Genomic DNA, 22,215 nt, shown 5'->3' with positions numbered 1-22,215 from the left:
CAGATATGCTATATTTCCTAAGCCAAATAATTTAGAATCATGTAGCTAGGTTTGTTTATACCCCCTTTTTTTTTTTTTATAAAGGTTTTAGTGAAGTCTTATCCACATATATCATTTTAGCCTAGCTGTGTTATAGAGTAGCAAGGAAATATTTTGTTTCCAAAACCAGGTCCAGAGTGGGAGAGCTGTGACATTAGTAATCATCCAGAAAATCAGAAGAGTAAAGTAACTTTCTGCCCTTCCCCACCTGAAGTTTCTCCTTGACGTGCCAAACTTGGATATTTTGGCTTCACTTAGTAAGGAAAGTAGCAGTTACATCATTCTGTCTTCCTATAGGGCTGGATACCGAGAGGTTGTGAGAAAGCATTAAATGAAAGAAAAAGAATAATGCACACATTTCTCATCGGGAGCTTGTATCTCTATAAGACATGGCAGCATTCCATGCTAGTATGTAAAAGAGAAAAGCAGTGAAGTCACTATCCTGAGCCCCACAGAGTGTGAGCTCTCTCATTCTCACAATCTCTCATAAGTCATTGTTAAGTTTTATTTCCTTCTTTTGGGCTGTACTGTTCCCTCTTGTCTCCCTCATAGTCATTCATTCTCTCTCTTTCCCTCTCTCTCTCTGTCTCTCTGTCTCTTGTCTCTCTCTCTCTCTCCCCCATTCTGTCTCGATTAATGTCTTAATCTTTTGTACATATACACACACATAACTTTTTACTCTGTCCCCAGATATATATTATTTCTCAAATTACCTAATAAGAAAACCAGGCTAGTCTTGACTTCCAAGTTATTTAGATTTATTTAGAGTAGATCTAATTTTGAATCATCTCTGATAAACAAATTTCCAAATTTATCTCAGTTGAAGTCTTTTCACTTGTTTTATTTATTTAAGAGTTAGTCAGAAGCCGTGGGATCACAGTTCTAGTTTCTCTCAATATTTGGATGTTTGTGTCCCAGTGCTCATCCAGAGGGGAAGGGGTAGGGGACTGTCCAGCTCTATGTTTACCCATTTAACTGTTGCTGCTGCTGCTGCTCTCCCTCCTGGGGTTTCTTCTGGTGGGTCCACTCTTGCAGCTACTTTTCTTCTGGTTCCTGATACTTTGGCTTTTCCTCTAAATATTTATCTTTTTGAAAGGAGGAAGTTACATTTTTCCCCACAGCTGAAGTCAAAGAGACGTCTAAATTGCAGTTTTTCTTTCTTTGGAGTTCCTTCTGTATCATCACATAGAAAGCAGTGTCCACCAAAAATGTTATTCCCACTGCCAGATAGAAAATAACATGAAACCAGATGGGATTTGGTGCCTGGAGGCCTGAAACAGAATATGACAAAGAGAAGACATATTACTTAGAAACCAGAGGGGTCTGGCTGAGTTAGGTTTGGAAGAGAAGGTTGGCTGAGATCGTCTGATATGCCTGCCCCAGTGGAAGCTCTGGTAGTTTCAGGGGGCAAGAAGGAGCTGGAGGTAGCCCCGCTTGGGCTCTATGGTGTTCAGACAGGAGGGCAGGCTCCTTGCAAGAGTTTAACTGCCAGGACCCTGCTAGTGCGCTTACTCCCCTATTTCAGAGACAGATGCTATCTCAATGCCTTTTAATGCTTCAACTAAGTTTGGGCTGAAGATAAACATTTTGCCCAAAGAGTCTTTGTTCTGAAGCTCACAATCCCTCTACCTCAGTTAGATATAGATACTTGGACATGTAGGTATGTGCAGTCCACAAAATTACTATAACATCAACCCACCATGTAAGCTCCTCAAAGCAAGAATTGTACCCCACGGTCTTTATATCCCCAGATCTATAATAATAGATAGGAGGAATTCAGTATATTGTTAGTTAGGGAGGGAGGAAAGGAGGAAGCAAGAGAAAAGATAAAAAATGAAGGAGACGAAAAAGAAGGAGGGAGGAAGGAAGGAAATGGAGGATGGAAAGGAAAAGAAAATAAAGGAAAAAGAGGAAAGGAAATGTAATGATGTTTGTGAGGAGAATAGTGAAGTTCTGAATCAAGGGTGGAAAGGACTGCTCGCAGACTTTTCCTGAAGAGATTTCTTCCTCCTGGCTGGACCACAAAATCCCCTGAACAACATCAGTTCCATGGGGGAAAAGGGAGCATCTACTGCTGTGCCAGTTAGCGCCCATCCTTCTCACTCACCAAGCACCTGAAGCTCCAACTCAGGGCTGTGTTTGAGGACAGTTCCATTTTCTGTGGCTGCCTCGCACCGGTATACCCCAGAATCTTCTCTTTTAGCATTTAATAGGTGGTATTCAGAGGATGTGCTCATGCCCTTCAGGGTCTTGTTGCCCATGAAGAAGGAGAAGAGAAGCTTCAATCCAGGCCTCTGCAGGAGCAACTTTGTTTCACAGCTCAGCTTTACTGAGCTCCCCTCTAGCAGGGGGAGTGGCAATGATGCTCTCAGCTCTGGAGGTGGAAATAGCTCTAAGGAAAAAGTTGACAGGTGACAAGGTTGTCTGCTTCAGCATCGAGGTTCTTCCCACAGAACACACACTCCCTCTGCACTTAGGAAAACTGCCCCTAAAGAATGTATCCATAAAACATAATTTTCCTCACTTCCAGCAGAGAGGCATTTCATGGGGTTTCCTAATAGAGATAGTCACCAGATTGCTCAGACCTTACTGAAGAGAGTACACAGCCCATGCTTGCCTAAATGGCCATGTGATTTATAATATTACCCTGCTCTTCTGACAATGGTGGCCCAGGAGTGGACACTGACTCATAAGTTAGCCTAGCTCAAAAAAGAATCTGGAACAATCATTTCTTTCCCATGCGAATGAACTAAGGGATAAAAAAGAGTGGCTAGTTATTCATGAATACTAAGATGAAAGACCATGGAAGAGTCAGAGCAGGGGCCATGTGCAAACTGGAACAGAGGAACCTGCTCAGTTAGCAAATAGTCAGAAGTGGGACCAGAGAGACCACACGTAACCAAGTACTAGTGTCTTCCTACTTTCTAATTATAGGGAATTATCATGAGATATTATTGGATTACTTTCTAATAATCCTCCCAGGTATCTTGAGTGAGTTCTATTCCTTGCAACTAAAATAAAATTGATGAAATGGAGTCTCACTATGCTCTAGCAGCCATTAGGTCCTGGATTACTGATGGAGCATTGTGGTAAACGGGAAAGAGCAATGGAGGGGGACCCAAAAGATCTCAGTTCTGGTTCCAGTCCAGTCATTGGTCATTGTGTGGCCTTCAGTAAGACAGTTTACTTCTCTGAATGAAGTCTTTTTACTTGTAAATTGAAGTGAGGATTTTAGATGATTTATGATTATCTCTCCAGTCCTTACAAGTATAGCTGTATGACTATTCAGATACCATACCTTTCACAGTGATAGATACTCTTGCTGATGTGAAGTTAACCTTTCCTATTCCTGAGCAGTGATAGTTGCCATTGTGACTCAGGTCGATTTTTGGAATGGTGTATTCAGAATCCGAATAAGAAAAATTAAAGCCTTTGCCATTTAGATAGAAACTCCTCTTGAATACCAACTTATTCTTCCATCCATGACACTTCAAGGTCAGAGGTTCTCCTTCGGTGAAAACTCGGCCAGGGACCTGGAGTAGTAGCCAACCTGAAAAATGTGGACCCAAAATGTATGTATATAGTGGAAAAGGTACAAAGAGGCTACAGCTTGGCCCTGGGGGCTTTTCTTATCTTTTTCTCCTTGCAGCATGCTAAACCTCACAGCTCTGCTGAATCTGAGGTCTGTGTCCCATTCCTCATGTATCTTTAGATTTGGTGGGAGCAAAGTGATCTTTCATCAGCAGCCATGTACACAGCCCTTTCTTATTTTCCCTTTCCAAATCTCAAAAGGGGGTTGGGACAAAACAGTTTACTCAAAGTGATAGGCAAAATTCTAAGATGACCCCAACAACTTTTAAGTGGAACCCCTGACTGGCTTCTAGCTAACAGAATATATAAAAAAGTGATGGGATGATTATGCTACATTATATAAGAATCTGTCTAAACATTATATAAGAGAGTAAGCTGCTATGTTGTGAGAGGGGCTGTGGAAGGATCACATGGCAAGGAGCTGCGAGGGTCTCTAGAATCTGATGGCCAGCAAGAAAGTGAGGACCTTATTCCTACCACCACGAGGAATTCTGCCAATGACCACTGAGCTTGGAAGAACTCCACAAAGGAACACCTGCCAGCCAACACCTTGACTTCAGCCTTGTGAGACTCTAAGCAGATCACAGCTAAGTTGTGCTGGGACTCCTGATGTGTAGAAACCAAGATAATAAATGTATGCTATTTTAAGCTGCTAAATTTGTGGTAACTTGTTTCATAGCATAAAATTAATGCACACTACCTCCTGACGAATTTGTTGAGGCCACACATACTAAAGCAAACATACAGGACAAATATATTCAAATGCATATAATCACTAAATTGAAATGAATACTCACATATGTACAGATCACTGATATAGTTAGTAAAAACAACCTTCAAGTCAAATGGGCCTTCCTTTTTGATATACATACACTTCTGCACAAAACCCACAAATAGGCCTCCCGTTTGATATACATACACTTCTGCACAAAACCAAAAAATGCCTCCTCTCCTTTTTCCTTCCCCAGAAGCAGTTGTTTTGGCTAAACAAGGGTGACAATCTTGGAAGACAAAGGAGGAGAAAAGGCCATACTCCTTTTTCCCCTCCAGACCTTACCTAAGAATGGAAGGCCATCCGTAGCATGATTTTTACTGTCTTTGCTGCTGCCTAGTACTTCCAAATATAACCAATACTCTTCTTTCCCTTATTTCCACACCCACCAAGGAATGTGTAAAGATTACACAGCCTAAACACATAGACACCTCTGCTCCATGTCACCCCCGCCTACTGTGGAAATAGACAAAGACTGTTCTTTACCAGAACAGTGTATTGAAAGATGAATAGAAAGTCACTAGGTGGACAAATCAGAGAAGAACATTCTCAGTAGCAATAACCATTTGTTCCTTTCTATGTCTTTTTATGGCAATGTGAATTAGCATGCTGTGTTAAAATAAATATAAATATTTTATTGCAAGGGAATATATTATAGGAACAAAGCATCAACTGAGACTAAGTGAAAATACTTTGAAAATATAAAAAACTTGAAAAATATTAGATATTTCTATTGTTTCCTACTTCATAGATTGTTGTAAGAACAACACAACTTTATGTAAGCAGTGTTGCACTGTAGGGTGAAAAGGCATTTTTCAGATGCTAATCTAATAGGATATTTTGGGTGTAGCTTTATTGTGGCAGAGAATAGAAAATTTCTTTTGAATTCACCCTATTAGAACTACTTCTGACTTATGCAAGGGAAGAGTTGACTTGTGAACCTGAATTCCACAAAGATATGTTGACTAAAATATAACCAAAAATTATTTAGCTTACCTTAAAGAAAGAATGAGAAATTCCTATATGTCATAAACACAAATAGAAATTGAAGCCAGATTGGTAAGGCTTGAGCATGTACTTCACCCATCAGGGCTTTAGATTTAGAGGTGAAGGGGTGGAAGCTAGGGACTTAATACCTACTTGGCAATAGCAGATGTGGTGCACGGTATTTATTACATGTTGGAATTGATCTCTTGGCATTATTCCAGGGACTCAAGTCTTCATTGTAAAGGGTCTAGAAAACTATCCATCATCCTAGAAAAGTTTCAAGGAAACTTCCTGTCTCATTAGGATTGTTAGTGGGGAAAAAGCAAGAAATGAGATCTGAATTTACACTATAGAATTTATATATACTACTCAAGCTAAAACATAGAGGAGCAGACGTGGCTTAAGTTCCCACATGGGAGGTCCTGGATTCAGTTTCAAATGCCTCCTAAAAACAAACAAGCAAACAAACAAACAGACAGACAGACAGAGAAGCAAAACAAATGAAGAAACCAACTCAGGGGAGCCAATGTGGTTCAGTTGCTGAACCCCAGCTTCCCACGGCTTTTCACATATGAGGTCCAAGGCTCAATCCCTGGCCCCTGGTACCTTAAAAAAAGAAAAAAAAAAAGGAAGACATAAATTATTCATGCCCCCCCCAAAACTAAACACAAAGTCCTCTGTTAAGATATTTTACTGCATGTGGCTCATAGGACTCTTATGAGGGAAATACCTGGAGAAAATAGTATCTAAAATTAAAACTCACAAAACATACAAAGATGCAAACTACTATGGGGCAGAGTCAGCAGATAACAAAGAATTTTTACATTAAGAACTAGTAATAACAAATACTAAGAAATACAGTAAAACACTGTAAAATAATATGATTATAGGTATAGAAAGAGTAGAAAGAACATGACAGCACAATAAAAGGCAGAATTGAAAAAATAATTAAAAAATAGCCATTGAAATTACAAAGCTCATTAAGTGGGTATGGCAGTTTGAAATTACTTTATGAATCCCCAAAAGAGAGATGATATTTGTGAAATAATCCATTCTTGTGGGTGGGAGACCCTTTCAATTGGACTGTCAGTGAGGTATGACTCAGGTTGGGTCTCCGCCCTCTTGCTGGGTCAGATAAAAACAGAGAGACAGATTAAGAAAGTCACCATATTTGATCCTGCCATGTGAAAGGCCCTCCATTTTCACTCACAGCAGAACTGCAAGGAGAGAAGCCCCCAAGAGGCTCACAGAGCTAAGGCCCAGGGAGAGATGAGCCATATGCCTGATATCAAGCTTGCAGTTAAACTTGGGAAGAAAGTGGAGTAGCCAATATTGATAGAGGAGACCAGGAAAGAGACAAGCCTTATGCCTGGTTGCTCATGGCTAATCTCCAGGAACTGGGCTTGGAGAGATTGTGAGCCCAGAGGAGAAGGCTGAGACTTCAGCAGAGATGGGTAGTTATCTTGCGCCCCTCCGGGGCAGCTGACTTTGGTAAGAAAGCACCTCTCATGGTGCCTTGAGTGGATTTTTCACGGCCTTGGAACTATAAACTTTTACGCCAAAATAAATCACATTTATAAAAGCTAATGCATTTCTGGTACTTTACTTTGGCAGTCATTTAGCAAACTAAACAGAAATTGGTACCAGGAGAGTGGGATCATCCTGCAATTACCAAAAATGTGGGAATGGTTTTATTAATGGTAAGGGGTATTTTTTGGAGAAGCTGTGAGATACTTCATAGAAAAGGCCTAGATTGCTTTGGAGACACTGTTGGTAGGAATATGACGTAAAGTTATTTCTGGTGAGGCCTTAGAAAGAAGTGATGAAACTATTATTGGAAACTGGAGGAAAGGTGATCCTTAATTAAAGTGGCAAAAAACTTGGCAAAATTGACTTCTGGTGTTAGATATAAGGCAGAATTTGAAAATGACAAGCTTGGACATTTAACTGAGGAGATTTCCATATTAAATGTGGAAAATGCAGCCTGGTTTCCCCTTGCAACATGTAGCAAAATGCAAGAGGAGAGCTAAGATTTGCTTCACCATGTGGCAGCTGACTTTGGTACCTTGAGTTGGACTTTTCATGGCCTTGGAACTGTAAACTTTACCCAAATAAATCCACTTTATAAAAACCAAACTATTTCTGGTACTTTGCATTAGCCCCTTTGGCAAACTAAAAAAGTGGTTTAAAAATAAGATTAGATACAGATGAAGAGAGAATTATTTCATTAGAAGAAATTACCAGCATATATATGGAGTGGCTATATAACACCTAGAGGATAGAATAAAATCTTCAAACACAGGCAATCAGAAGGAGAGAATAAAAAGAAGGATGAGAGAAAATATTTCAATTTTCAGGATAATCATTGAAAATTTTCCAAAATTGAAGAGAAACATGAATGTTCAGATTACAGAATCACAGAGAGGGACAATAAAGGGACAAAAATTATTTGTGATCCACAAAATAGATGACAGGAAAGAGGATGGAAGCAAATGCTAATAAAGGAAAATGCAAAATAATATAAAATAAATCATAAATCCATATTTATAATAAATGTAAACAGATTAAAAGTGTATACTAAAAGACGATCGTAGATTGGAACTTTAAAAAATAAAATCCAGTTATATATTGCTTGTAAGTTACATGTTAAACAAAAACAGACCAAGATGGAAAATGGAAGGAAAATTATTTATCAAGTAAATGCTATCCAAAAGAATCAAAATATAGAAAAAAGATTTTAATAATGAAAGGCACTATTTGTTGCTTTACATATTCTGGGGGTGGTTATTACCCCACCACCCCCAAATATGTAAAGCACAAAGAAAAAATACCTAATGACTTAGACTAAAAAAAATAATAAAGCAAAAATTACAAAGTAAAACATTATATATAAACAACATAGTGGGAGATTTTAACATACTTCCATCAAAAATATTCAAAATACTAGAAAGGATATAATATATTTTAATGACATAGTAGATTTGATTTTGTGGATATATATAGAATGCTTTTCGGATACTTTCCAAACACACATGCAAAGATTATAAAAATTGACCACTGGGCTACAAAACAATTTTCAACAAATACCAAAGAACTGATAACATATTTACCACAAATTTTGACCAAAATGCTGTAAAATCAGAAATCAATAACAAAAAAATTCACCCTTTGAAAACACTTTTATATAATTAAGGAGTAAAAAGCAATAAATTATTATGGAAATAAAACATATTTAGCCTTGAATAATAATGGGATATTACATATCAAATTTGTGGGATGCAGCTTGTAGTATGTATTACTAATTACTGACTCAAAATTCAAGCTCCTTATCTTTATGGCCTTGGAATAGGACGGGGGCACTCATTCGAAGTGATATGATTAGGACTTGGGTCCACCAACCAGCTCTATTTTCATGGTCTTAGACCCACAAATTTAATTAGGACAACTGGGAGTCAGTGTAACTGCAATTGAATCCTCCTCTGCTTACTAGCTGTGGTAAAATATTTTTTAAAATAGGGTACAGGGAGCTTCAACAAAAAATAAACTGACATGCTATAGTAAAACCAAGATTTTTTGTTCATTGAAAAAAAACCTCAACATTAAGACAGCAAAAAGCAAGCCATGGTGTGGGAGAAGATATTTGTAACACTTGGAAAAGGACTTCTATCTGGAATATATAAAGAACTACAAGTCAATAAGAAAAGGCAAACAGCCAATAAAAAACAGGCAAAAAGATATGAACAGGTGCTTTACAAAAGAGGATATCCAAATAGCCCATAAACATATGAAAATGCTCAATATCATTAGTCATCAGGGGAATACAAATTAAAGCCACAATGTGATACTACTACACATCTTCCAGATACATAGAAAAATAGAGAAAACATTCTAATGTTGATGATGGGTGCAACCAGAACTCTCATACTTTGCTGGTAGAAGTGTAAATTGGTACACTCATTTTGAAAAAAAGTATTTAGTAGTATCTACTAAAACCTGTGACCTGGAAATTCTACTTCTAGTACATATACATGTACACATTTATATCAAAAGCATGTACAAAAATGTCGATAGCAGTATTCTTTGTAAAAGGCCAAACTGGACAAATATGGACTATTTTAGAGTAATGAGAACAAATGAACTACAACTTCATAACATATGTGACTCTGACAATCACACTATTAAGGAAAAGAAAGAGTACAGAAAAAGAAACGGTATATACTGTACCATAATCTATCCATTCATATGGTATTCAAAAAAATCTATGGTGTTAGAAGTCAGTTTGGGGAAGTGGTGACTAGAAATGGGCATGAAGTATTTTCTGGGGTTTTGGTAAGGTTGTTTCTTGATCTAGGTGCTCTTTACTTTGTAAAAATTCACTAACATATTCACTTATGATTTATCGTATGTATGTTATACTTCAATAAAAATTCACACCAAAGTATAAAGTAAAAGATACTATTCTCAGTAAGTCATGGATGCTGGGGGGCTGGTTCTAGACCCTGTACTACAGCAAAGAAAATTACTTCTTCCCAGCATTAGTCCATATTTTGTCACTTGGGCCATGAAACAACTTTCTTTCTGCTCAGACTATACAAAGTCTCCTGTTGAAACAGTTCTGTCAGTTCCCCTGGTCTTTTCATGCTAGAGAATGATTTCCAGGGGCCCAAGGGACATATAAAGAATACCTCATCTTCTGTCCCACATTCTCAGCATTTCTCCAAAACCAGTTTTTGGCATCCTGGCGACTTCCATTTTTTCTAACTTGCATTAAGTTCTTCAGACCAAATTACTGATCACTTATCAGCACTTTTATGCTTTCATTTCTCCATTCCACGCATTTTTATAAAATACATGAAAAAGTACAATAAAATTCACAAATTGTGGCATAAACCACAAAGCGACCTAGTCTGCAGAATTGCCATTTGCCTTCAGCTGTATTAACTTGTGGCATTATCAATTACAAAGAAGTTTTAGTTTATTGCTTCTCTAATAATTAAATAATCCACTTTGGCAATTTGTCCTGAATAGTGAAATATTTTGCCCTAAAGAGAATTATAGTCTCCATTTCTTGTCAATTAGAAACCACTTAAATATTTTACAGGAGTGATTATTTTTCTTCTTCTACTGATCAAAGTTTAAAACACTGAAAGTTTCACAGTAATTCCATGTCCAGAACTTTTATCTTACAGATATACTATGAGATGTGATCCAGACTATATGTATAAAGAAATTTATTGAAGCATTGCTTGTAAAAGCATGCTTGTAAAAGAATGGAAACCTCAAAGTTTCCATTTATTAATAGGGAGAAAGGTAAACTCAATTCTGGTACAGCCATACAACAGACAATGCCTAAGGTAGATAGATCTCTAATGATATAAATAGACCACCAAAATACTTCAGGTAATAAAGGAAAAGCATAGGACAGTAGGATAGAGCAAGCCTTCTACCAGCAGTGAATTATTTTAAAGTTCGTATATTTTAGTATTTGTTTTTAAGGAAAGTAACTGTGGGACTAGGAGTTTCAAGTGTGAGGAAGACTTTTCATTGTACATCATTGTACATTCCTCTGAACTAGCGTCATCATTATTTACTATGTGCAGTCATAACTTTTTTCAACAAAATTAGGTAATTTTGAGTAAGGATAAAACCCTAGTGCCCTGTTTACAGCTGCCCCAGTTGCGGTGCTCTTGGGACACAGTTTAAGGACCCTCATTGTTTTAGCTTGCCAAAGGGCTTCTGATGCAAAGCCAGAAATGGGTTGGCTTTTATCAAAGGGATTTATATGCAGTAAAAGCTTACAGTTGCTAAGCCTTGAGAAGTTCAAATCAGGACACGGTAAGAGGTGCTTTCTCACCAAAGTCAGCTTCCACATGGCCAAGCAAGATGGCTGCTGACCTCTGGGGTCTCTGCAGGTGAAGGCAAACGTGGTGCAGGGCTTGTCTCTTACCAGGCCTCCTCTCTGTCTCTGCGCTTCAGCTCTTTGAGCCTGTTGGGGGCTTCTCTCCTTGCAGAATAGCTGTAGGCAAAACTGGAGTCTTTTCTCTCTCACACATGGCAGAATCAAACATGGCAGCTCCTGTTTTCCTTGTATCAATCTGTGCCTCCGTTTTTCTCAGACCCAGCAAGAGGGTGAAGACTCGACCTGAGTCATGCCTCATTGATGTAGTTCAATCAAAAGCCCTGCATTGCTCTTATGAAATAATCTAATCAAAGGACTTTCAACCCAATTTAATGCTATGGGTATCATGCCCACAGGGATAGATTAATTTAAGAACATAATCTTTCTCTATTTGGGATTCATTAAATAATCTCAAACTTGGGACACAGTTTAAGGATCTTCATGTAACTCATAAATCCACATACACATCAGGCACTACAAAAGGAGAAAACGTAAGGGAAAATCGTGTGGTTTCCAGCCCTCCCTCCCCATGTCCTAATTACCTGTGTGGAATTCCAGCTGTACAGGGTCACTTGGCGCTGAGAGTCCTGTCTGGCACCTGTATTCTCCACTGTCATTGACCGTGGCATTGATTATGCTGTATTGCGGGGTCACGGTCGGCAGGCGTGTGCTGTTGTGCAGCCACTGGGTGGAGCTGTCGCTAGGCCGTTGGGGCCCCGCACACAGTAAGGTTACATCCTCCTCTAGGAACGCATTGACCCATGGAGGTTGCAAGGTGATCGATGCCTTCATGGGGTCTGTTTCGGGATTAAAAAAAAAAAGACCAAGTGGGATTAAAGGAAGGCCTGTGAGTGATTATTTTTGTGGATAGCACAAGGGAAAAATTTATACCTAGAATAGACTGAAAAACAGGCAAGTGGGATTCTACAAAAGCCTACGTCTAAGAGCGCGGAAGAGGCTGATTTGAGATCGTACATCTCTGGTCTAGTGCCGGCAAATAAAGTCACTTTTCCTTCAGTTCAGTGTGTCTGTCTGTTGTTCCTGCCGAGAGAATGAACCCAGCTGAGGACAGCCCTGGCGCCTCTTCAGATGACACCCAAGGTAGGGTGGGCGTCCTTGTGGGAGCAACGCTGCTCCCCGCTCTCCCTCCCCACCCCCCACCCCAGGTAAGACATTCGCGAACCCTGGCTCCGTGGCCACTGGAGTGCTTTCCTCAGAGAGCTGGACAGAATCTCTTGCCCCGGCGTCTAGGTTCCCTACAAGTAGCCTGCTACGACGGGAAGCAGGCCCTGGTCTATGTGTGATGTGCGCGCGCGCACTATTCTCGTTATCCTCAGCAGCACAGTTTCTGCAAAGCTGTGAGCGGCTTTGCCGAGCTTGGTTTTTAGACTTGAAAGGAAAAGGGATGGTAGCAGACGCTGGCGGAAGGAATGGCTGCTGAGCTTGGCTGCCCAGACACTGGTTTCTGTACTCGTTTAACCAGAATGGGAAATAACCAGAGTTCAGAGGTGAAGGGAAAAAGCAACCCACTAGGTTGCATCATTAAACATTGTTAACAATTTGGGTATGAACCTACGGTTAAAATGGTAATGGCTTGCCTTTATAAGGAAGTCTGACCCCAATATGCATTAAAAGGTGAGCAGTAATGGCCAGCACTAGATTTCTTTTTTTAAGATTTATGTTTATTTATTTCTCTCCCCTTCCCCCCATTATCTGCTTTCTGTGTCCATTCTCTGTGACTTCTACATCCGCTTGCATTATCCACCGACACTGGGAAACTGGGTCTCCAGCTGCCTGTGCAGCCCCACTCCTGGGCGGGCTGTGCTTTTTTCAGGAGGGGTGGCTCTCCTAGTGGGAACACTGCTGCAGCACAGGCCAGGAGGCCCTGGGGATCTAACCCTGGGCCCTCCATATGGTAGGCGGAGGCTCTATGAGTTGAGCCAGGTCTGCTACCCTAGATCTTTAGAGTATACTACTATTCTACAGTTAGACCAATTCTATAGAAATTTAAGGAAATGGTATGAAACTTCTTGCATCCAAATACTTTAAAGCATTAGCCCAAAATGAGACACTTCAGAGAAAATGTTTTGGACACAATTAGTCAGATCCCCGGTCCCCAGCACACTAAAATTAGAGAAAGCAATGACTTGCTACCACAGCCAGCTAAGGAATTAATCAACTGTCAGCACAAAAGCCAGAGTTAAATAATTGCAGAGACAAATGAAATAGAAACCAGAAAAAACCTCTCCTAGACTCCAACTCAACTGGTATCTTAATACTATAATTCTCTCAAGTACCTTGAGAATTGAGAATGCTACTGCTCCTAAACGTCCCCACTTCCATATTAGGGGGAGGACAACAGATCTAAATTGCCATTAGATTGCCCAGAAATGGACTCTCCACTCCATACTCAGAATGGTGCAGCAATTTAGACCATTTAAAGTGTAACTGGTCAGGAGGGGATGTGGCTCAAGCAGTTGGGCACTCACCTCCCACATGGGAGGTCCTGGGTTGGGTTCCAGTGCCTCCTAACGAAGAGGAGCAGACACAGAAAGTAGAGGAGCACAAACAGCAAGTGGAAACAGCAAGCAGATAGACAAGGGAGCCATCTTGGGGGCGGGAAATAAATACATCTTTACTTTAAAAAAAACGTAACTAATCAATGTGTAACATGTACTCAGGCCAATCTTTGGCCCCACCCAAAAGCTCCCACATTAACAAAGGGAGTACAGTACTCAGGTTTGGGTGGAGGCAGAGACTGGTAAATTGTTTTCACCATGATGCCAAAAGGCCCTGGAAATTTTAAATATCTATTGGTGTTTGTTGGCACTTTTATTGAATGGGTATCCCTGGCTGGGCTGAAAAAGCCTATGAGGTTGTTATATGCCTACTAAATGAAATTATTCCTAGGTTTGGACTTCCACTCTCCATTCAAAGTGACAATGGAGCTGCCTTCATCTCTAAAGTAAAGGTGTTTCTGGTTTGCTGGGTATTGGTTAGTGACTACACTGTTTCTATAGACCTCAGTTCACGGGGAAGACAAAACATATGAACTGAATGTTAAAGGAACAGCTCTGGAACTTTCCAGAACACTTGTGAGAGGCAGAGGAGCAGCAGCTACCCGAGTTGCACACGATGATGCACTCCTTTCCGCTTCCCTCACCAGCCTTGGCCCTCTCACTGGCTGTGGAAAATTGTGAAAGATACCATGATGTTTTGGGGGTCAAACCCAATGCCAACCAGGAAGAACTGAAAAAGGCTTACAGGAAACTAGCTTCGAAGTACCACACTGGTAAGAATCCAAATGAGGGCGAGAAGTTTAAACAGATTTCTCAAGCTTATGAAGTGCTCTCTGATGCAAAGAAAAAAGAATTATATGACAAAGGAAAACAGGCCATTAAAGAGGGTGGAGCAGGTGGGGGTTTTGTCTCCCCCATGGACATCTTTGAGATGCTTTTTGGAGGTGGTGGAAGAATGCAGAGAGAAAGGAGAGGTAAAAATGTTGTACATTAGCTCTCCATAACTTTAGAAGATTTATGTAACAGTGCAACCAGAAAATTAGCTCTGCAAAAGAATGTGGTTTGCAACAAACATGAAGATCAAGGTATTAAGAAAGGAGCAGTAGGGTGCTGTCCCAATTGCTGAGGTTCTGGAATACAAACAAGAATTCATTAGATAGGACCTGGAATGGTTCAGCAAATGCATTGAGTGTCAGGGCCATGGGGAACGGATCAGTCTTAAAGATAGATGTGAAAGTTGCAATGGAAGGAAGAGAGTTCAAGAGAAGATTCTAGAAGTTCATATTGATAAGTTCATATTGAAAGATGGCCAGAAGATAACATTTCATGGTGAAGGAGACCAAGAGTCAGGACTGGAACCAGGAGATATTATCATTGTTTTAGATAAGAAGGATCATGCTATTTTAACTAGATGAGAAGACCTTTTCATGTGCATGAACATACAGCTGGCTGAAGCATTATGTGGTTTCCAAAGCCAATATCCACTCTTGACAACCAAACCATAGTCATCACCTCTCATTCAGGTCAGATTGTCAAGCATGGAGATATCTGGTGTGTGCTAAATGAAGGCATGACAACTTATTGTAGGCCTTATGATAAGGGTTGCCTAGTCATCGAATTTAAGGTAAACTTTCCTGAGAATGGCTTTCTCTCTCCTGATAAACTGTCTCTTCTGGAAAAACTTCTACTTGAGAGGAAAGAAGTAGAAGAAACTGATGAAACAGATCAGGTAGAATGGGTGGACTTTGATCCCAATCAGGAAAGAAGGCGCCATTGCAAGGCAGAGGAATATGAGGATGATGTACGTCGCCCCAGAGGTGGTGTGCAGTGCCAAATCTCTTAGCGGGGGGCCAGTGACTAACACTCACTATTGGCATTTTATATGCAGTCATGAATAAATGAGGGACTGTAATGATAATATGCTCACTACTTGCTATTGTTTGTGTTTTAATATTCAACTATTGTAGTGTTTTAAAAGTTAAATGAAGAATAAACTCAAATATAAAAGCTCAAATACAATAACAACAACAAAAAGGAACATCTAGCAAAAAATCTGCCTAGAGACAACTAAAATGGGATAAAGCCTACCCACTGCACTTCTGAGGATGAGAGGAGTAGTGCCCTGAAGTGGGCTAGGGTTAAGTCGATATGAAATGACATATGGAAGCACATCTCTAAAGTTTAAATACACTGGCAATATGCATCCTAGCTCTGAATTAGCTACCATCTAATATGTAAAATCCCTGGGAGTTACCTTGACTGAGATAAATAATCATACCTCTAACTATCAAATTATCAACCTGGAGACTAGTGTGCCTGCGTACCTGGAAAGACCAACATTCCCAGACACAAATATACCCAAAGTGGGTTGGACTCTATCTGGTGTTACTTGTCATTCTCTCTTCTCTTAAGTTGCAGGGCATCAAACTTTGGATACATCGTGCCAGAGTCAAGCTGCAAAAGTTCCTGCATGGTGACACCCCACCAATCAGCCAAAAAGCAGCTGTTGCCATTGACTGCCCCCCCACAAAGGCCCAGAGCATAAATATATTTGTAAACCATTAAAAGGACTCAAATACTTGTTTAAAAGAACACTTGCATAAATAAGCTATTTTTTTTATGTTCTTGTCTAAAGTGAGTATGACTAGTGTTCTCTTGTTTTTAATTTCTATCTCCCAAATCCTGCCTGTGAAAAACAAGATAAGAATCTGTTCCTTCAATGGACACACTCTTACGCCACCTCTATAAATCAATGTTATCTGTCCTGGCACTGCAAGGAACAGACTAAAAGCCTTGAAGTCATGAATAAAAAGAAATGCAAACTAAGACAAGAGGCACTAAATGACAGCTACCGTAGCACAGCCCTAATGAACACAGAAATGACTTTAATGGGCAAGGCTGTTCTCCAAAACTGTGCGGACCTAGATACATTAATTGCCTCTCAGGGAAGACTTGTGCTATAGTTAAAATAGAAAGTTGTACCTACATTCCTGATGAATCAAGAAATGTCTCCTCTCTTTTAGCCCATATGAATAATCAGATTCATGCCTTATCTGCTCCCACCACTAGCTTTAGTTTCTAGGATCTGTTCAGTTGGGTTCCTGTTGGAATCGGTTCCATGTTAAGAACTTTCCTCCAAACAGGCTTGTAGTTTTTCTTTTTCTTTTTGTTTTTTTTTTAAGATCTATTTTATTTATCTATTTCCCCCCATTCATGGTGTCTGTTTGTTGCATGCTGGTGTTCTCTTTTGGGGAGGCACACCTCCCTTGTGGAGGGAAGACACCTTATCGCCTCAGGTACCTCCGCTCTCGGCCCTGCTGCTTCTCTCACGATGTTTCCTCGCTGCGTCTCGTGGTTGCGTCATCTCCCTGCGACAGCTCCCCGCGGCAACCCCGGGCCGGCCCGCCACCGTCTTGCACCTCTTCTTCAGGAAGCACCGGGAAGTGAACCCCTATCTCCCATGTGGTAGGCAGGAGCTCAGTCCCTTGAGCCACATCCACTTCTTTGTAGTTTTTCTAATAATAATTCTAATCTTTGTGCTCCTTAAATGTATCATCCCCTTGTGCAATAGAATATTGATGCAAATAATTACCAAGCCTTTCTCATTCAGAACATCTTCCTTCCCTAAAGGAAGTACGCATCCCTCTGAGTCGAATCAGCATGATCTGTAGGTCGTGAGTCAACATTTCCATCTAACTATTAGGCCCCATCTCAGCAGAAAGTAGCCAGATGGCACAACACCCAAATTCACAAGACTGGAAATGTGTATTTAGTCAGGGGGAGTTTGCAGTACTAGAAAAACCCAGTATAGCTTAGATATTAAGGCATTGTACTGTATCTTATAATATTGGAAAAATTCAATGTAAATCTTGCGCAAATGTCAAGAGGCACGCACAGCTACAGATTTAGCATTAACCAGATTTAGCTCCGCCAAAAATGTGTAACTATGAACTTCTTCATTTGTTATCTTTACTCAAATCCGTTATTTGTACCTCTACATCCGTACCACCCCCTGTCCTTACCACCCCAGGATTACCTGATCCAGGTACCATGCATATTTTAAGATTAACTGAGAAAGCAAAAGCTAATTTTTCCAGACCCTTCTTGGAAGTGTCACCCTAATGATTAACTTTCTTTATTTCAACTGGTATAAAAGCTATAAGAAAAACCCTTAATGGGGTTTCTTGCTGACAAATAAAGCCACTTTTCCTTCCTATCCTTAAAAAAATTAAAAAAAAATAAAAGGAGTATTCAGACACTGCTGTAGAGAGCTCTGTTTCTGTTATTAAAACTTCAAATACAACAAACAAAAAATCTTGATGTTGATGTTAGAGATTTTGGGTTCCTGAGGAACTGACTTAGTTTTCACTGTTGGTAAACAATAAAGCAGGATTGTAAATTAGAGCAAACGGATGAAGGCCTGTTTTCTTATCCTCTGTCCTACAGTATCTCCAGGGGTTAATCACAGGCCTGCCTTGATCATAAGCTGCATTGGAAATTGAAGATTCAAACTCCTCACTTTGGAGCCTTCAGTATCTGCCAGGCACTGGCAGAGTTCTCTGTGTGTTTTTGCAATTCTGGCTTTTTCCTGTTATTTCATATACAGTTAGGCACTTAGTCCAAAGGTCAGGGCTCAGAAAACCTTGGAAAGAAACTATAAAAACCAGGGTTTCATCAAAAGCACACTCTGAATATAGGAGATTTTAAGTAAATTACAAATCTTTCTCCTTTCTATGTTCTTCCTATACTCTCTTCTTCAGTATAATGGGACCCATGCTCTGGAAGCAGGTAAGTAATAGAGGAAGAGACAAGGTGGAGATCACTCACCTGCTTGCCCTCCAACTGGAACTGCAAGAGACAATAGAATAGAGACATCAGTTGGTCAGTGGGATATAACAAGGGAGAAATCAGGAGACAAAATAAGTTTTGTAAACTCTCAGGGTCCAGGCTTCGATCTCTTGAGATTCTCTCTAGCCCCTTTTCCCAAAATCAGAGAGCCAGTGGAATTGAACAACCTATCAGTAACTATTGACATGGCTTTATTTTGACATGAGCTTTCCAGGCTTTATGCTACTTTGGGGTCCCTCTTCCCATGCTCCTGATATGTAAATACAGTTGTCACGATACTCATACCCAGGATATCAAAGGAAGACAAAAAATCTTGACTGCCCCTTAGTCAGGGCTGGTACCATTCTGGACACCCCCTCTGAGCTTAACTTACCACAAAAGAGCAGAGCTGCCAAGAGCCACATGTTATCTCCACAACCGATGGGAGCAGCAAATCTGTAGTTTTGCTACAAATCTGTAGATTTGCTACAGTCTTACAAGACTGCAAGACATTGACCAGAATCTTCTAGGGGTTTTGGAGCCAAGATTAGAAAAGAGGAAGGAAATTGTTTCTTCTGACCACTTTCATCATGTTCCTTCTTGGGAAATATATCCTTAAATTTTTTAAGATGTATTTATTTTTATTTATTTCTCTCCTCTTCCCCACCCCCCACCCCCCACCCCCCAGTCGTCTGCTCTCTGTGTCCATTAGCTGTGTGTTCTTCTGTGTTCGCTTGTTTTCTTGTCAGCGGCACCTGGAATCTGTCTCTTTTTTTTTTTGTTGTGTCATCCATTAAGCCAATTAAGCCATTAAGCCGTTAATTTTTGACACATGCTTTCCCCATTCTCATACCTCTTAGCTCACTTCCTGCAGTTTTCAGCTCTGGTTTTGAGGGTTATGAATCTCTCAGAATCCAGGGCAGGGACTGAAGTTTTAATGATGTTCTATTCTTATTATATTCTCCGTCTGCTACTTCTGTTTCTTGGGACTAAAATATGGCAAATCCCCACTTTTATAATTGGCTCAAAGCTTGGCTTTCCAAACTTGGTCATTTGAATCCAGATGATTCTAGATAAACCTCTATGAGGCATGTCAGGAGTTGCTCATCTTTAGGAGCTGGCCTATAGAAACAAGTCTCTGTTCCTTTGGAGAATACAGGTAAGATCAGCCTCCCATTTTTATAAAAAATGCCATCTCCCTGAAAGACATGAATTTTGAGTGTTTATCTTGGCTAAATCCAAGGAAATGAAATGCAAATAAACTTCTGTTTAACGTAAATACTGTAGAGAAGAAAAACAACTCACACACATGGGTGGAAACATCCCTAAGAAGGGAGTTTCCGAGTACAAGTGGGAAGCTCTCTTTCACCAAAGTGAGTTGGTTTCTGAAGCAGAGTTATAAGGATATATGGAGATTTTTAAGTGTTAAGGGAGAAAGAAAGCTAATCAAAAACAAGGACTGAATGAATGTGAAGGAACTTGTTAGTAATCTCACTGGGAGAGAATTTTAACTGTTGTAGATTAAATAATTGGCCCCAATTTTTCACCTTTCCCTGAATCTTTACTATCTCCACAGCTTCATGAGGGGCTTAAGATACCTTCCTGATTCTTGAATTTGGCTCAATCATGTGACTTTTCTTTGGCCAATGAAATATAGGTGGAAACAACATTGTGGTAATTCTGAACTTAGACCTTAGGAAGTTTCATTTATTATCTCTCACCCTCTTTTGTTTCTGTGATGGTCATGACAAGATCATGCTCTGACTTGTTCATGGTCTGAAGCAGAGCCATCCCAGCTGTTGTAGCCTGAATCAGACTTACCCCAGCTGACCCATAAGCTTGCAAGTCAGAAATAAATGCTTATTAATTTACAAAAATGATGGGGTGGGGGGATGGGGAGTGGGGTATATGGGAACCTCTTATGTTTTTTATGTTTTTTAAAATGTTTTTTGATGTAACATTCTTTGTGATCTATTAACTTTAATTTTAAAAAGTGTAAAAAAGAAATAAATGCTTATTGGTATATGCACTGAGCTTTTGAGATTTTTTTTTGTTATGGAGTATTAGCTGACTGATACAAATGAGAAACAAGGAAGAAAGTTCTTAGAAGAATTCAAGATGTTCTGGGAGAGATGGGAGAAGCTTCTGTTTATTAAAATTTACACTCAAAGCATGTATTCAAACTATTACACTATTTTATCTTCAAAATTTTACACTCTATGGATGAACCATAATTTATTTCACCAAACTCTCTTGTTGGGCATGTAGGTTATTTCTAATTTTTTTTTACTGTTATGACCAACACTGCAATGAATAGTCTTGTACCTGTATTTAAATATTTGACTTATTATTTAATTAGAACACATTCCTAGAATCAGCATTGCTCAGTTGTTACCGCCTTTCTTCACCCCTCCTCCCCTTTCAGCCCCTGCCGCCCTTCCCGCCAGTCCCGCCCATATTGCCAACCTACAATCTGCCCTCTTCCCCAGTAACTGCTTACCTCAGGTCTATCCATCAGCCGCCCCTTAGCCAACCCTCCCTTCATCACGCCCCTCCCTCTACCCAACCCTATATAGCTAAGTGTACTTCCGTAATAAAGCAGACCTGTTCTTGCGCTCAAGCGGTCTCCGTGGTTTTTCCCCCAACCGCGCGTCCCCCACGCCTGGAGAACCGGTGCCCCTTCTCGGGGCACCCCCCGCCGGCTGATCGGCAGGAGCAAGCCCCCCCGACTCTTGGGCCTGAGCGAGGACGAGACCCTCACGCTCAGCTACAACTGGCGCCCAACGTGGCGGCTCCTCCCCCGGCCCCTCTCTGCTGCTGCTGCTGCTGTGATCGTCCTCCTCTCCAGGTAGGGACCCCTCGCCTGGACGAGCCCCAAGGGACCCCTCGCCGTCGTCCCGTCCCTATCCCGTCATGGGCGCCTCTTTGTCATTGCGTCAGGCGCCGCAAGTCAGGGCCCTTGCTGCCCTGCTCGATGCCAATGGAGTCCGCGTCTCCTTGCGGCAGCTCCAAAAGTACTGGGATCTCTTGCTCCCTTTTAATCCATGGCTCGCCACCTGCCAACTCTGGAGCCCGGACACATACTCGCGACTCATAGATCAAGTCACCTCCGCCATGGAGCACGAGAAACGCACCTTCCCAGCAGGCCTCTTACCCGTTCTCGTGGCCATTCGCGCTTGTCTCCTTGGCGCTCCGACCGAAGCCGTTTATGAAGCTTCTCCCAAACGGCCTCTAGACAGTGATCCCGATGAGTCCGCCGACACTGACTCTCTGTTTAACCAACTTGCTGCTGCTCTCGAGCGTGAACCTCCCTGCCCGAGCTCCCCGCAGCAGACAGAAACCACCCCTGCCGCTCCCCAAGATGGCAGACTTCCGCCTTCTTCCCCCACTTCTGCCCAAGATGGTGCACATCCGGCTTCTTCTCCGCGGGTGTCCTCCTCTTCCTGCCTCTACCCGCCTCTTCCTGCCCAGTTAGCATCCGGTTCGGGCCCAGAAACTGCATGGTAGCCATCTTCCGCTAAACCAGAAACGCCCCTCACGCCATTTTGTCTGCTGCCGGATGTGGCTGCTCCGCCATCTTG

General features: G+C 41.0%; 2 protein-coding genes across 2 annotated transcripts; one reads left to right on the top strand and one right to left on the bottom strand.

The window, feature by feature from the left end:
* Nucleotides 1-780: 780 nt before the first annotated feature.
* On the bottom strand, nucleotides 781-19,160 carry FCGR1A (Fc gamma receptor Ia). Its single transcript, XM_004461645.4, has 6 exons — nucleotides 19,029-19,160; nucleotides 18,635-18,655; nucleotides 11,831-12,085; nucleotides 3,338-3,589; nucleotides 2,147-2,431; nucleotides 781-1,310 (listed from the first exon to the last, which is right to left on the bottom strand). Exons 1-6 carry the CDS (start codon nucleotides 19,057-19,059, stop codon nucleotides 1,075-1,077), a joined length of 1,080 nt encoding a protein of 359 aa, XP_004461702.3. The 5' UTR covers nucleotides 19,060-19,160; the 3' UTR covers nucleotides 781-1,074.
* Nucleotides 14,424-15,650, top strand: LOC139436333 (dnaJ homolog subfamily A member 1-like). The gene is made up of 2 exons (XM_071207768.1): nucleotides 14,424-14,781; nucleotides 15,331-15,650. Exons 1-2 carry the CDS (start codon nucleotides 14,424-14,426, stop codon nucleotides 15,648-15,650), a joined length of 678 nt encoding a protein of 225 aa, XP_071063869.1.
* Nucleotides 19,161-22,215: the final 3,055 nt, after the last annotated feature.

Source organism: Dasypus novemcinctus, chromosome 13 (assembly GCF_030445035.2).
Source record: "Dasypus novemcinctus isolate mDasNov1 chromosome 13, mDasNov1.1.hap2, whole genome shotgun sequence".
Lineage (NCBI taxonomy): Eukaryota > Metazoa > Chordata > Mammalia > Cingulata > Dasypodidae > Dasypus > Dasypus novemcinctus.
Note: the sequence above shows the minus strand (reverse complement) of the source record. Positions and strands in the feature narration are given on the sequence as shown.

What these genes read in the sequence shown, in the direction of transcription:
- LOC139436333 (XM_071207768.1), top strand. Translation starts at nt 14,424, where the DNA reads ATGATGCACTCCTTTCCGCTTCCCTCACCAGCCTTGGCCCTCTCACTG. An exon ending in AATGCAGAGAGAAAGGAGAG is followed by an intron (nt 14,782 to 15,330) that starts GTAAAAATGTTG and finishes CCTCTCATTCAG; the next exon opens with GTCAGATTGTCAAGCATGGA.
- FCGR1A (XM_004461645.4), bottom strand. Translation starts at nt 19,059, where the DNA reads ATGTGGCTCTTGGCAGCTCTGCTCTTTTGTG. An exon ending in TCCAGTTGGAGGGCAAGCAG is followed by an intron (nt 12,086 to 18,634) that starts GTGAGTGATCTC and finishes ATCCCGAAACAG; the next exon opens with ACCCCATGAAGGCATCGATC. An exon ending in ACAGCTGGAATTCCACACAG is followed by an intron (nt 3,590 to 11,830) that starts GTAATTAGGACA and finishes CACATTTTTCAG; the next exon opens with GTTGGCTACTACTCCAGGTC.